Source organism: Thunnus maccoyii, chromosome 17 (assembly GCF_910596095.1).
Source record: "Thunnus maccoyii chromosome 17, fThuMac1.1, whole genome shotgun sequence".
Lineage (NCBI taxonomy): Eukaryota > Metazoa > Chordata > Actinopteri > Scombriformes > Scombridae > Thunnus > Thunnus maccoyii.
In genome coordinates this window covers 17,702,734-17,715,983 of record NC_056549.1, presented here as the reverse complement: position 1 = coordinate 17,715,983, position 13,250 = coordinate 17,702,734, and the positions used below count along the sequence as shown (strand labels likewise).

Below are 13,250 nucleotides of genomic sequence, written 5' to 3'. Positions count from 1 at the left end.
TCAGGAAAATGTGGCACATTAGTGTTTTTTTTCCCTTCTTCCTAATTCTCCATTCTGGCACAGCAAGGTTTTATGGTGCACTTCCACTATCCACTGTGGTTTAGGATGGCCTTTAATATGGCGAACCTTCTTCACAAGCACACAAACAGAGGCGGAGTGGATAGGGCGAGGGATGTGTAGAGGATAGAATAATACTGAGCCCCTGTCTGTCTGTCTGTCTGCATTTCTCTTTCCACAGACACTCACACCGCTGCAGCATCCCAACATCACCAGCATCACCAGGTGCAGTGGAGCAAAACCTACTATGTGTGCGTGGGAGAGAGGGATGGGAGGGGGGGCGTTGTCGCTGGGGGCAGATGAAAGGAGGAGAGAAAAAGAGAGAGAGAGAGAGAAAGAGAGAGAGAGAGGGGGTGGGCTGGCAAGGTGGCGGGATTTTGTGTTGAAGTCTTTGCTCTGTCAGACATGCGCAAGAGCTGCAGCACCACCGCTGCGCTGCGTTTCCGCCTTGTCTGAGCGGCGCACACAGCCGTGAGGGGAGGGAGGGAAAGCCGAGAGGAAGAGCGGAGCCACCGAGACGCAGTGGGGCACAGCACGGACTCCGAGCAAATTACACCGACGCACCAACATCTCAGCGGCCGTCTCCAAATTTTTAACACGCCAAGAAGCGACCTGTGCGGCGCGCGGCAGAGCCTTCCAGCATGGAGACTGCGCTAAAAAACAAGCACTAAAATGTGAGATTTACAGAGGAAATCAGAAGAGAGAGAGAGAGAGAGCGCGCGCGTGTGTGTGTATGAGAGAGAAAGTGGCTATCCCCTTTATCTTTTGCGGGTGATCTCAATTCTGTGCTCTGCAGTCTGAAAATGAAGAAGTTCAACATCAGGAAGGTGCTGGACGGCTTGAAGGAGGCGTCCTCCTCCACCCCATCTGTCCATGTGGGGCCACAGGAGAACCATCTGATCCAGGAGACCCTCCAGTCCGAGCATTTCCAGCTCTGCAAGGTGGGCGAGACTGATGATTTTTTTTTTATTATTATACAGCTGTATTCATCACAGCTAGCCCCATCGCATGTAGTCTTTTTTTTTTATTATTATGCACAGTTTGCGCTGCACTTATCCCATCCCAGGATACAGCAGGTGCAAGTGAGCTCCATTCACACAGTAAATAAATTTATTGGCAAATCATTTTGCTCTGTAGTCTTCTAAACTAAAACGAGAACCTGCTTGCTAAAGATTTATTTATCATTTGGCAAAATCTCCTTTAGAAAGATGATCATTAAAGCGCTCTGTGCCTGCCCAAAGCATGGTTCATATACCTATAACTACAATGCGCATACTGTATGGCGAGTGCGCTCTGTCGACAGGACAATAAACATTAGTAAGTTCCTATATGGTTACATGTTCTGCTTTGTAATTTTCAATTCAGTTTCATAAACCATTCAGTTATTTCAGGTATGATAGCAGAAGGTATTACCCTGTGTAAAATACCAGCGTTTTCTGTATGTGCGGCTGGCATGAACTGTTATATCGAGGGGTTGGGCCAAACTGATCCCCTCTTGCATAATCTGCTGGGTTTGGATTAGCAAAACGGTGGTTTCTGGTTGATGTTTGGTTTGTGTGTGTCAGTGTGAGTGTGTGTGTGTGTGTGTGTGTGTGTGTATGTCTGTGTCTGTGTTCCTTTCTCGCACTGTCTTTTCCTCGCAGTGTCTCTCCATCCCCTTCCTCCCCCACCATATTTCTCCATCTCTCCTCTCACGCATACACACAGCTCACACTCATCTCTCTCACTCACCCTCTGTCTTCCTCACACACACACACACACACACACACAATTGTGTATCCATCACTCCAGAGGACATTATCCTTCCCTAACCTTAACATAACTCTTAACTTTAAACAAGTCTTCACCCTAAAATTAATGATTTCTGTTAAGGGGATTTGCTTTTTGTGCCCATAAGGGAGGTGAGTCCCCACAACATGACTGTGTAAGCAGATTTATGTCCCCACAACATAAGGAATACCTGGTCTACACACACACACACACACTACTTTGCCCCCAGATCATCGATCCATTGGGGACTAATGGCGCCTGAAGTGGGGGTCTGTTTGAAAAAAAAAAAAGGGTCTGGCTTTTCCTCTCTGAATTGGCCACAACAGTGGATGGAGTTAATAAACCCTCATGCAATTTACATGCTGTGTGTGCTACATCTTGGTGCCCTATAATGTTAAATCAGGATTTCCCCAAGTGTGCCCTACGCTCACATTGATTTTCCCCACGCATGAACTTGCAAGACTGTAATAGAATTGTGTGCGATTTCTGGCTAAGGTTTTTATTTGTAGATTTGAATTGTAAATGATAGTATCCTTGTAAAATGTTGGCTGTTTTCCCTGTGGGCCAGTGTGCAGAAAACATGACCTTTAGGTCAGGTAGCTGCCACAATACATTGATTGTCTTCATCTTATTTTACATAGAGAAGTCTTGTGGTCCTCTGCATGTCAAAATCATGTAAAAGTAATATGGTTATTGTTCTAGTTTGTTCAGAGGAACATCAACGTAAGGTGCAGGAGTCCAAGGCTAGGGTAGAGTTACTATAACCTTCACCTTATTTAACTGTAATCATCTTAAAAGTTGTCAGAGGTAATAAGGGAAAAATAAAAGAAAAAAACTACTAAAAAACAAGACAACATAATCAGGAGTTAAGTCAACACAACTATGTAAGGGCTTGGGGGACATTGTTGTCTACTGACTAGAAGAGAGATTGCAGGTTTGATTTCTACAACAACCTCAATATGTCAATCAACAGCCAGACATCCTAATGAAGTATCTGTGAACAAGACTTGAACCTCCCTCCTGCACCGTAGCTGTCTGTCTGGACAGAAGCTCGCTGTAGTGTTTCTCTGCGAGGAAGGCAGGTGTCTCTGCTGCACTGAGTGCTTCTTATGTAACGTGCTTTAGCCTTCTGCCGCTAAGCAAACAAATCCAACAGCCCACCACCGGCTGACTGATGCCATAAAGCTACAGACACACACACACACACTCAAATACACACACATATATATACAGAGGGTGGACAAAAAAAGCAACAAATCATAACCAAATACTCCTTATTGGTGTGTTTTCTGTGTATTATGTTTTCTAGACTTCAGTGTAATCACGACTTCATGTGGGAGGCAGTGAGAGAAGGAAAATGAGATAAAAAAAGAGAGAAATGAGAGAGAAGAATTCTCAAAATAGGTCTGTGATTATAAAAGGATCCTAAATAGCAAAGCCAAATATCAGCCTATCACGAAGAACAGGGTACCCATGCATAGAGAGAACATTTGTTCCCCTCTTTCATTTTCTCTTGTCTGCGCAATTTCCGGCTTTGCATTCGTTTCATAACACTTTTCTGCATCCATCTGTGCCAATTTGTTTACCAAAATCAGGTGTGTGACATCCTTTGACAAAACAACACCCCCGCTGCGAAATGCAAATTGATATCCTCTCTAACACGTTCTCTTTCTCCATCTCTCTGTGGATCTCCCAGACTGTCCGTCATGGCTTCCCATATCAGCCGTCGTCCATGGCTTTCGACCCTGTGCAGAAGATACTGGCCATCGGCACCCAGAGTGGAGCTCTCAGATTGTATCCTTTTAGTTGTCATTGAGCTGTTATAGGTTACTGTGGCTTGTGGCAGCTCCTTTGAGCCCTGCATCCCCGGGAGGCAGCAGCAGGTAAGCGAACAGATGTTTGAACTTCTGTAGTCAGATGCTGATGTACATTGGTGGGTTTTCAGTATATTTTCCAAGTGTGCCAAAGTGTTTTTGGCAGCGTTCACGGGTTGCCAGTCCCCATGAGCTCTGTATGTGCTTGGGAACTTTTAATAAGTAGATGAACATAAAGAATACAATCTTTTATTTTTACCTTCAAGTCCAAGTTCTAGATGTTGTAACATGATAAGATAATTTCACTGCTTTCACTGACCTTGCCAGACTGTTGCACACCTGCTCACACATTTTAAATCACAGGAAAAGTCAGTGAAAAGCCTGCACTTATCTAAACATTGAAGAATGTGCTGCAATTCAGCCGCAGAATTAGCTTGCTGAGGTAGCTTGCATCAGCTTCCTTGCATTATGAGGACGTTTACACAAACAGGGACAACAGCTTGCCATGAAATGGCACCGCGGGGAGTCGTATAGTTTCAGAGAACGCCCGCAAGCTCGCCTGTGTCAGGCTGCTTTAACAGGTCCTCCATGTGTTCTCCTGCCTGTCCGACAACCTTTGCCAGCTCATTACGGTGTGATGAAGAGCTGTCCGCTTGGCTGTCCCTCGTTCCCACCTGCTGGCAGCTATGGCTGTGTGACTCAGTCTCGTTCACCTGAGCTGGAAAGGTGATGATATAAACAGCCACTCGCAGACAGAGGAGGATGAGACGACAGATTCATGATTATCAGATGATGGTGGGCAGTCCATTTACCTTTTCAATGTTTCCTGTTCTTCTTAAAATCAGAGCGAGGGAGACAGAGAGGATAATGATCAACCACTTTTTCCAGAGATGACTGAATGTTCCACAAGATTCAACTGAAAGATTCACATGAATTTCTTCATCCAAAGCAGAGCAGATTTGGTCAGTGGTACACAAGCATTAGTGGATAGGAGATGAAATCCCTGCTCTGGTAGAAATGCTATTTCAGGGCTGACGTGGGAACCGGTGAATAAGCTTAATGGGGCTCATGTCTTGCTGGCTGGTACATTACTCTCGTGAGCTCCAGACTGGATAAACTCAGAAAAAAGGCTGTACTTGTGGCATGAAAGAAGCCTATAACCAATCAGCTTAAAGATCACAACACATTCTCTCTGACTATTCAGAGTTTGGGTGAAATGATCTTGTCAGATGGTTCCTGCTGGCTGAAACTGGTCACTCTGAAATGGAACATATGAATCTCTCTTGTGTTTGAGTGATGTGGATCTGATAGAGTCTTATCAGAGTCAGAGGAAGGTGAATTGGGAGTCATCCATCTATTCTTTGGTGCCGTTCTCTTCCCCTGTCATTTGCTGTTCAGTCAGCCTTGTCTTTTTATCTGATGGCAATGATACCAGCGTGGCACAGATGAAGGGTGCATAATGGAGATTCCATGATTCATATTTTTTTGATGTTGCTGTGCTTCAGCTCGTGGGCTTTGTTTTCTGATGTGTTTTTAGTTTAAGTTTTGGAAAGTTGCAGGTTGGTTTTTGTGAAAGATATCCTGGGACTCCTGCACTGATACACATCTTTGTCCAGGAGGTCATTATTTTCACAGTTAGTAGCTACTGGTGGCTATTGGTGTCTATGCATGGTTGTGTGTATGTGTGTTTGTTTGCCTGGCTGGCCTGCCAGGACATTTGGCTGCACCCCTCTCCCATAGAGGATTACAGGAAGTGGCGGATCAAGGGCCTCAGCCTGGCAGTGTAGCAGAGGACTGAGAATTACAGCAGGAACAGGAGGTGTGTGTGTGGATGTTTACGTGTGTGTGAGAGAAATAGTACGTAGTGTTTATATGCGTGCGCGAGTCCTCTGAGGAGACGGCTGATCCCTCTAGCCACAAAGCCAATCATTTCTGTGATCCCCCAAAACTGTCCCATGTTTGATGCTTGCTACTGACTCTGCTTCTGCCTCCACTGTCCAGCTGGGAAGATGACAATGTCCCTTTGGTGTTGTCTGGAGGAAGGAAAGAGGGGAGTAGAGATAGAGGTTGGCGGGAAAGCCAGTGGAGAGGACAGGCCGATAGATGAGGGAGAGCAGTGAAAGAGAATAGATAGGAAAGAGTGAGAGAGGCAGGTTATCCCCTGCTTCAGGATCTAATGGCCAAGAATAGAATCCTTATTGATCTGTGTGTGGTAATGCAGTGAGACAGATATGCCAAAGTGCACACACACACACACACACACACACACACACACACACACACACACACACACACACACACTGCTCTCGATTGTTTTCTGCAGAATATCTCATTGGCAAAGCTTTTTCAGAAGAAGTCGTGAGCAAAAACAGGTTTTGCTGTGCAAGTAGTTCATACACCTTAGTTATCCACTGGTTAGCAATGTAGTTTCAAAAAATAAGCAGAAATACAGTGTTCTTAAATGCTGAATGAAAAAAAGCGGTTTTGGGTGTTAAGACAAAGTGTTTGTGGTAACAGGTAGGACTGAAGGTATTGAATGAACCTTCATCATTTCCTTGTTCTGTATGTCCTTTATTTTTTGACCAGCCAGAACTTAATTTGTAGCACAACAGAATATTTGAATACTTTAACCCGACATAGAATTTTTGGCTGTTAGTTTGATGGTGATGGTGGTTTGATCGTGTCATAAGCGATGATATTTTGAACCTTCATCATCGCAACATGATGTTAATTCAACCTCCACAAAAAAAATTACATTCAACAGAACATACAGCGTAGTCTGAGGGGAAACAATCGGTCCAATATTATTGAGAAAATAAGGAAACTTTGCTAATTTACAACTATATTTTATTCAGGCAAAATTATTTTATGGCTGCTTGTTCTAAATAAAAAACATATTTATTACTCAGATTACAGCAAGGTATCTTATCGGCACTAGAATTGAAACATTTCAAACAACACCCAACCCCAGTAACGTGTAGCCTTACTAACCAGCTTTCCAGTTTTTTGGCAGGATCCATCCTGGATGTAAACAAAGAGTTTAAAAAAAATAGAAACAACAAAAAGTCTGTATACCTATGTATTTTTATGTGTGTGTTTGCTGGGTGGTCACAGGAGAGATGGCAGCACTATAACTCAGAGACTCCCTGTGAGCCAGCAAGACGCAGATCAATAGATCAAATTGTCACTCCGTGCTCTGCCAGATTATCTCATCGGCAGGCGCAGGACATCATAGGACTCACACATACAAATGGAGGCAGACACACATGCAGACTCAAACACAGTTATTATTTCAGAGAGATATGAGGAGGTGGCAGAGGTAACGCACACAAACAGGCATTCACATATATGCACAGAGACACACACACGCACACAAGCATATAATGGTATCTGACTTTTACAAATGTTAGTGAATGTGCACACGCAAATACTGTATGTGTACTGACATACACAGAGGGGCAAACGTTTGCACATGCAGGCAGACACTGGTGCATACATGTTTGCAGAGACAACTCTGTACACACACATTCACAAACAGACACAGTAACTGCTGTGACTGGCAGCAGTAGCCCTGTGCAGCTTTTGGTCGTAGCACAGATTGACTATGACATATCTTCATCATTAATCTTCCTTGTGATTCACTCAGTAACTGTGCTACCCTGCGAGCTTTGTCTGCAGCCAGAGGAGAACCTTACTGAGGCGAGGCGAGTTCGCTGATTGGAATACTGTATGGGAACCATTTAAAGTGTTGAAATAGAAATTGTAGCTCAGCAAGTAGAGGTTGGGTTTCCTTTGATATATTACACACAAGTAGAAGTGTTGAAATAGTAGCTCACATTCTCCAGAGAGCTTCACAGTGTGTGTGCATGCATATTTCTCTTTGTGAATAAACTTTGATTGGAATTTCCTTGTATTTCAATGTATGTAAGGAATTGCTATTTGACTCTAATGTGATATAGGTTCTTGTTTGATAGAGTAGTTCACAGATGCATCAAACAGCACACTGACTGTATATAATTTATATGTTCATGATGATGGTAATGGATTTTGATTGCAACTCTCCAGCTTCTCCTCTCTGCACGTCTTCAGTGTATTCAGAGAAAGAGGGTTAGTAAATGATGAAAAAGCGTTTTGTGTCGAGCTCCCTTTCCAGTTTATTGCCTAAAGAGTGTGGGAGCTTCTTCTCAGGTCACAGATCATTTGTTTATTCATTTATTCCTCTATCTGTTTTGTTGCATCTTCATTCTCTTCCCCTCTCTTTTCTCGTTGCTCATTGGTGTTGCCAGTTGCAAGCTAATTCTTCGAGATGGCACTCCATAGTGCAGACCAGGCCTGGGGTTGTGTGTGTGTGTGTGTGTGTGTGTCATCGTTCAGTTATGCAATGTGCCGAAGCTTGGCACAGCAAAGATGAGCCTGACTAAAACAACAACAGTCTTATCAATGGAGTTAAACCGCTGATGCCGTCACTGTGCTACATGTATGTGCATGTACATGTATGATCAATACATAGGTGCTGATACAATACTGTCCCCATTTCATACTGCTAGCAATCTTGCATCTGTGCTCCTGTGTTGATGTCTAGGAAAATTAATTCCTGTGTCATTCCTCTTTCAGTGCTTAGTGGGTTAGCTAGCTGTAGCATATGGGGGATGAAGGATTGAGGAAAGGAAGAGGTATCACACAAAATCAAGAAGGATTAGTATCGCATCCCAGTTGACCTTATTTCACTTTTCACACAAGTGGGGCAAGGATTGGGGAGGAGAGAGAAGGCAGAATAGCTTGAAATGAAGCCACCCACCCTTGTGTCTGATGAAAGAATTTAGTGAATGTGTGTGTGTGTCTGAATGCAAAGAGCTGTCGGTTGGGTTGGGGGAGTCAGCTTGTGTCTGCCAGATGGTATTTTAAAAAATGGTTAAAAGTAGAGTCTGCGGTGAGGTCATCAGAGAGCTGCTGAGACGTGGCTTTCATGTCAGTCCAGTGCACATCAACTTTACACCTTTACTGGAACAAAGAATGTGTGTGTGTGTGCCTGCAAAATGTTTGTGTACTGTAGTGAAGTACTCTTAATCAAAGACCCCTTGTGTACGAGGTTTCATCTTTCATGCTCTCCAGAAGCACTCAGCATCCTCTGTTATATCGGTTTTTAGAAATGGAAAACAAATTTTGCTGCATCAGTGCTACGACAATGTAGTTGCTGCTTCTCTCTGTCCAATATCCTGACATTGTGTCCCGCTTAAGTCCTTTAGCCTTGACAAGCACCAAATGGGATCTGGGTTTAGGATGATTAAAGTTGTGCTCCCCTGTTGCCTCTCTTCAATAATTTACTGTACATTTAACTTTAGCTTTTATGCTTCTTGCCCCTTGTCCCTTATCTCTGCCTGCTTCTGTCCTTCCAGATTTGATCGATAGTCCTGCGTGTGTGTGTGTATCTGCATGTTCAAGTGAGAACTTTGAAGGTTAGTTATGTTTTACCAGCTCACTAATGGAAAAGTTTAGATGAGGGTCAGTGTTATCTTCTAGTCTGGAAGAAAATTCTGCACACATGCACACACATGCACAATAACACATCCAAGCACATATACAACCTTTCTCCCCCCAGTGAGTCATCACAATTCAGAAAGCCGTGCAATGTTTCTGTTCACTGGAAAGCAATATTTTCGGGAGACAAGAAATCTTGATGACTTGAAGAACCTAACAGTGAGGTCTGCTGTTGAGGAGGAGGAATACTAATAGGTATTTTCTGGAACTGAGTTTTTTTTTTTTTGTAAATTATGATATTCATTTAACAAGATAAAAAGATATGTTTCACAGCTATTAAGGTTTGAGACAGTGGGAACAAATTCCTTCCTTCTCCTTTTTATTTCATAGGGTACTATATAGAAAAATAATGGAAAGCTGGCTGTTGAGCAGTGTATGTCTGTGTGATACAGAGCAGCAATGCCTGAGAGGTCACCAACCTGTGCACTAATTATTCCCAACAGACGGCAGGCAACGCTTGAGTGGCTCATCGTAAATACACAGTGACATGTGGGCTGGAGAGAATAAATGGGTACAGATTTGTACACATACACTCGGAGGGCGTACCTAGTGCACTGGTTGATGGTTGGCCCTATTCTGACTGCTTATGGATGGGTGAAGAATCAGAAAGAGGTTTATTGCCAAGTAGGTTTTCACATGAAAGGAATTTGCTTTGGTCTGATGATGCATAAATATAGTTTGAGGACAAAAACAGGCAAGTGCTGCAAAATACAATAAACATAAGTGACAAATTGACAATAGAAGATATGAAAAAATGTTATAAGATATGAGTACGAGATGTCTGTTTTTTTTGTTTTTTTTTAAATAATAGATCTGTGCAGTTTTTTGCAGGAATGTGCAAAAGTCCACAGTATGAAGTATAAGGATATGTGCAATGCAGAATATATGCAAGATGTGTGTTAATGTAATGCATAAGTCAGATGTGGACATGTGCATTAATGTACGTGTGGTGTCAGTGGGGGTCAGGGTAACAGTCGGTGTCAGTGGGTGTCCTGGGCCTTGTTGATGAGGCCAGCTGCAGTTGGGAAAAAACTGTTCTTGTGCTGTAAGGTTTTGGTCTTATTGGACCACAGCCTCCTGCTGTAGGGGAATGGTTCAAAGAGTTTGTGTCCAGGGTGGGAGGGGTCATAATTTTTCCTGCCCACATCAGGGCCCTAGAGGCCTGCAGATCCTGGAGGGATGGCATGTTGCAGTCAATCACCCTCTTAGCAGAACGAATGATACGCTGCAGTCTGCCCTTGACCTTGGCAGTGGCAGCAGCGTACCAGACCGTGATGGAGGAATGATGGCGGTGTTGAAGTGCACCATCATTGGCTTTGGCAGGTTGAACTTCTTCAGCTGTCACAAGAAGTACATCTTCTGCTGAGCCCTCTTGGTGAGGGTGCTGATGTTCAGCTCCTAATTGAGGCCTTGGGTGATGATGGATGACTGGGGAATCACACAGGGTGATGGGGGCGGGTGGGGCTGGGTTCTTTCTGAAGTCCACAACCGTCTCCACTGTCTTCAGAGTGTTGAGCTCTATATTTTTTTCCTGTCAGACAAGAAGTTGGTGATCCACCTGCAGGTGGAGTCAGGCACGTGCAGCTGGAAGAGCTTGTACTGCAGCAGAACCGGGATGATGGTGTTCGAGGTGGTGCTGAAATCCACAAACAGGATCCTGGCGTAGATTCATGCAGAATCCAGGTGCTGGAGGATGAAGTGGAGGGCCATGTTTACTGCATCGTCCACAGACCTGTTGGCTCTTAAGGCGAATTGCAGGGGGTCCAGGAGTGGGTTAGTGATGGTTTTAAGGTAGGACAGTAGGAGACGCTCAAAAGACTTTTATTACCACAGAGATCAGGGTCACGGGTTTGTAGTAGAGATGCACTGATGAATCGGCCACCGATCGAAAAAGGCTGGTTTTCAGCTGATCGGCCATGACCGGTGACCGGCTCAGATCAGTCTCATATATCCAATTTTTTGTTGGTCAAATTTACACACATGTGCTGCACAATGGTTCATGTGGTGCACACAATGGCACAGACAGTAACGTCACAGCCACACACACAGACACACATATGGTAAAACTAAATGACATGAACTGCAGCAGACACTTGCCATCGACTGGTAACGTTACAGCACGTCTACTGCAGTTTTTAACTTGTTTAAACATTAATTTACCAGTTTTATTTACTGGCAACATGTCACACACCATCATCAAAACCACCAACAGGCAGGGCTCAGACGGCAGCATGAACACAGGCTACACCAAGACCATCCCGGGTCTGCGCAAGATGGGACAGATGGTGAGTCGGTCCAGTCCAAAATAGCCTATATATAACACGGTATGTGGCATGTCTCCAGTGAGAGCCTGGTCCAGCTGCTTTGCGGGGATTCTGTCTCTTGAACAGCCTGTTAACATCCCTCTCCAGGATGGAGTCATCATTGTAGTAGGGGAGGAGGGGGCCTCTGAGGTGGGCAGTTTTGGAGAGGCCCGGGACCCTGCTGAGGTGGGGGAGGAAGAGCTGGTGGTCTGGAGCAGGTGGATGGAGTCACGGGGGATGGTGTCAGGACTGTCCCGTTGTCCTTCAAATCAACAGTAGAACTTATTCAGGTCATTGGCCAGACGCAAGTCATTAGTGGAGTAGAGGGCTTTCAGTTTGTAGTTGGTGATCTGTCTTAGGCCCTTCCAGACAGAGACCAAGTTGTTTTCTGAGATCTGCTGTTGAAATTTCTCAGAGTACAGTTGTTTAGCATCTCTCACTGCCTCGCTAAACCTGTATTTAGACTCTTTAACCTGTCCTTGTTCCCACTCCTAAACACTTTCTCCTTTTTCAACCTTAGCTGTCTCAGTTTAGCTGTAAACTAGGGTTTGTTATTGTTGTAAATAACCCTGGTATATGCTGGTACACACTGTCCTCACAGAAGCTGGTTTATGATGTCACCGTCTCTGTGTACTTATCCAGACTGTTGATAGCAGTCCTGAAAACAACACAGTCAGTACAGTCCAGTCATGCGTGAAGATCCTCCATAGCTTCACTGGTCCACTTCTTAGATGTCCTCCCAACAGGTTTAGAGAGTTTACTGCTTGTATGCAGGAATCAGGACTATGAGTGTCCCAGTGCAGTGCGGGGGACATTGTGATAGGCACTGTTGATTGTGGTGTAACAGTGATCTAAAGTGTTCTCCTCTCTGGTCAGGCATTTAATCAGCTGATGGTATTTAGGGAGTTCATGGCTGAGATCGCCTTTGTTAAAGTCACAGAGGACAATAATGAAAGAGTCTGGGGGTTGTCTGCTCCACGCACATTATCTGGTTGGCAAGCATGCGCCGTGCCTCCTGCACGTGGGCCTGCAGTGGAATGTAAACACCAACCAGAATGAATGAAGAAAACACACGGAGGGAGTAGAAGGGTTTACAGTTGATGAAAAAAGTTCCCAGAACAAGAGAAAAGAGCTGCAGAATCACTGTCACATCTTTACACCAGCCGCTGTTACATAATTTGGCCTGGCAAATTATATAGTGTTGAGTGTCTGAAATTGCTTGTCATAATGTTTTGATGTGCTAATTATATCGCATTAATTGAAAGTAAAATAACTAAAACTACTTTCAAACTCGACATCAAACCTGATGATCAATGCTGCAGTTTTGTAGGCATCGTTTACAGATGTGTAATCCTAGGAGGGATCAGAGGGGAAGAGTTCTGAGAATTGTGAGTTGTGAATTGCAGTAATTAATTTGGTGTTGGAAGTGAGGAAGCATGCATATCGGACCAACTTGTGACAACTGATGGTGAACAAGTGAAATTTCAGCTGTGACCAGTGGACGAATTTACCCAAATTTCCATGGTCACACCTTGGGAAGACTCAAGGTCATAGGGGCCGAGACTGTTGGTGCGCCCATGGGGAATTGTGAGATTTTGCATCACCTTGTGAACTGCTGTCGTCCAATCTAATTGGCTAACAAACGCACAATATATTTCAAACCAAAGCTGTGCAGCCAGTATAATACATCCTGTCCATCAACAACTAGAACTTTTAAAAAGCATTTAAGTTAATAATACAAGGTAGAGAGTCCCTGCGGCACAAAAGT

The 13,250-nt window shown here is 44.2% G+C and overlaps 1 protein-coding gene across 3 annotated transcripts in view; it reads left to right on the top strand.

Annotated features, from left to right (window-relative positions):
* Nucleotides 1–474: 474 nt before the first annotated feature.
* stxbp5a (syntaxin binding protein 5a (tomosyn)) overlaps nt 475–13,250 on the top strand; it is a 99,869-nt gene continuing 87,093 nt past the window's right edge. The window contains exons 1-3 of one of the 3 annotated variants that reach the window (XM_042391155.1): nt 477–731; nt 854–998; nt 3,524–3,621. In XM_042391155.1, coding sequence (XP_042247089.1) covers nt 861–998; nt 3,524–3,621 — 236 coding nt within the window. In that variant the 5' untranslated portion in view covers nt 477–731; nt 854–860. Of the gene's footprint in view, nt 999–3,523; nt 3,622–13,250 lie in introns of all 3 variants that reach the window. The other 2 variants (XM_042391156.1, XM_042391157.1) reach the window with 2 other exon arrangements.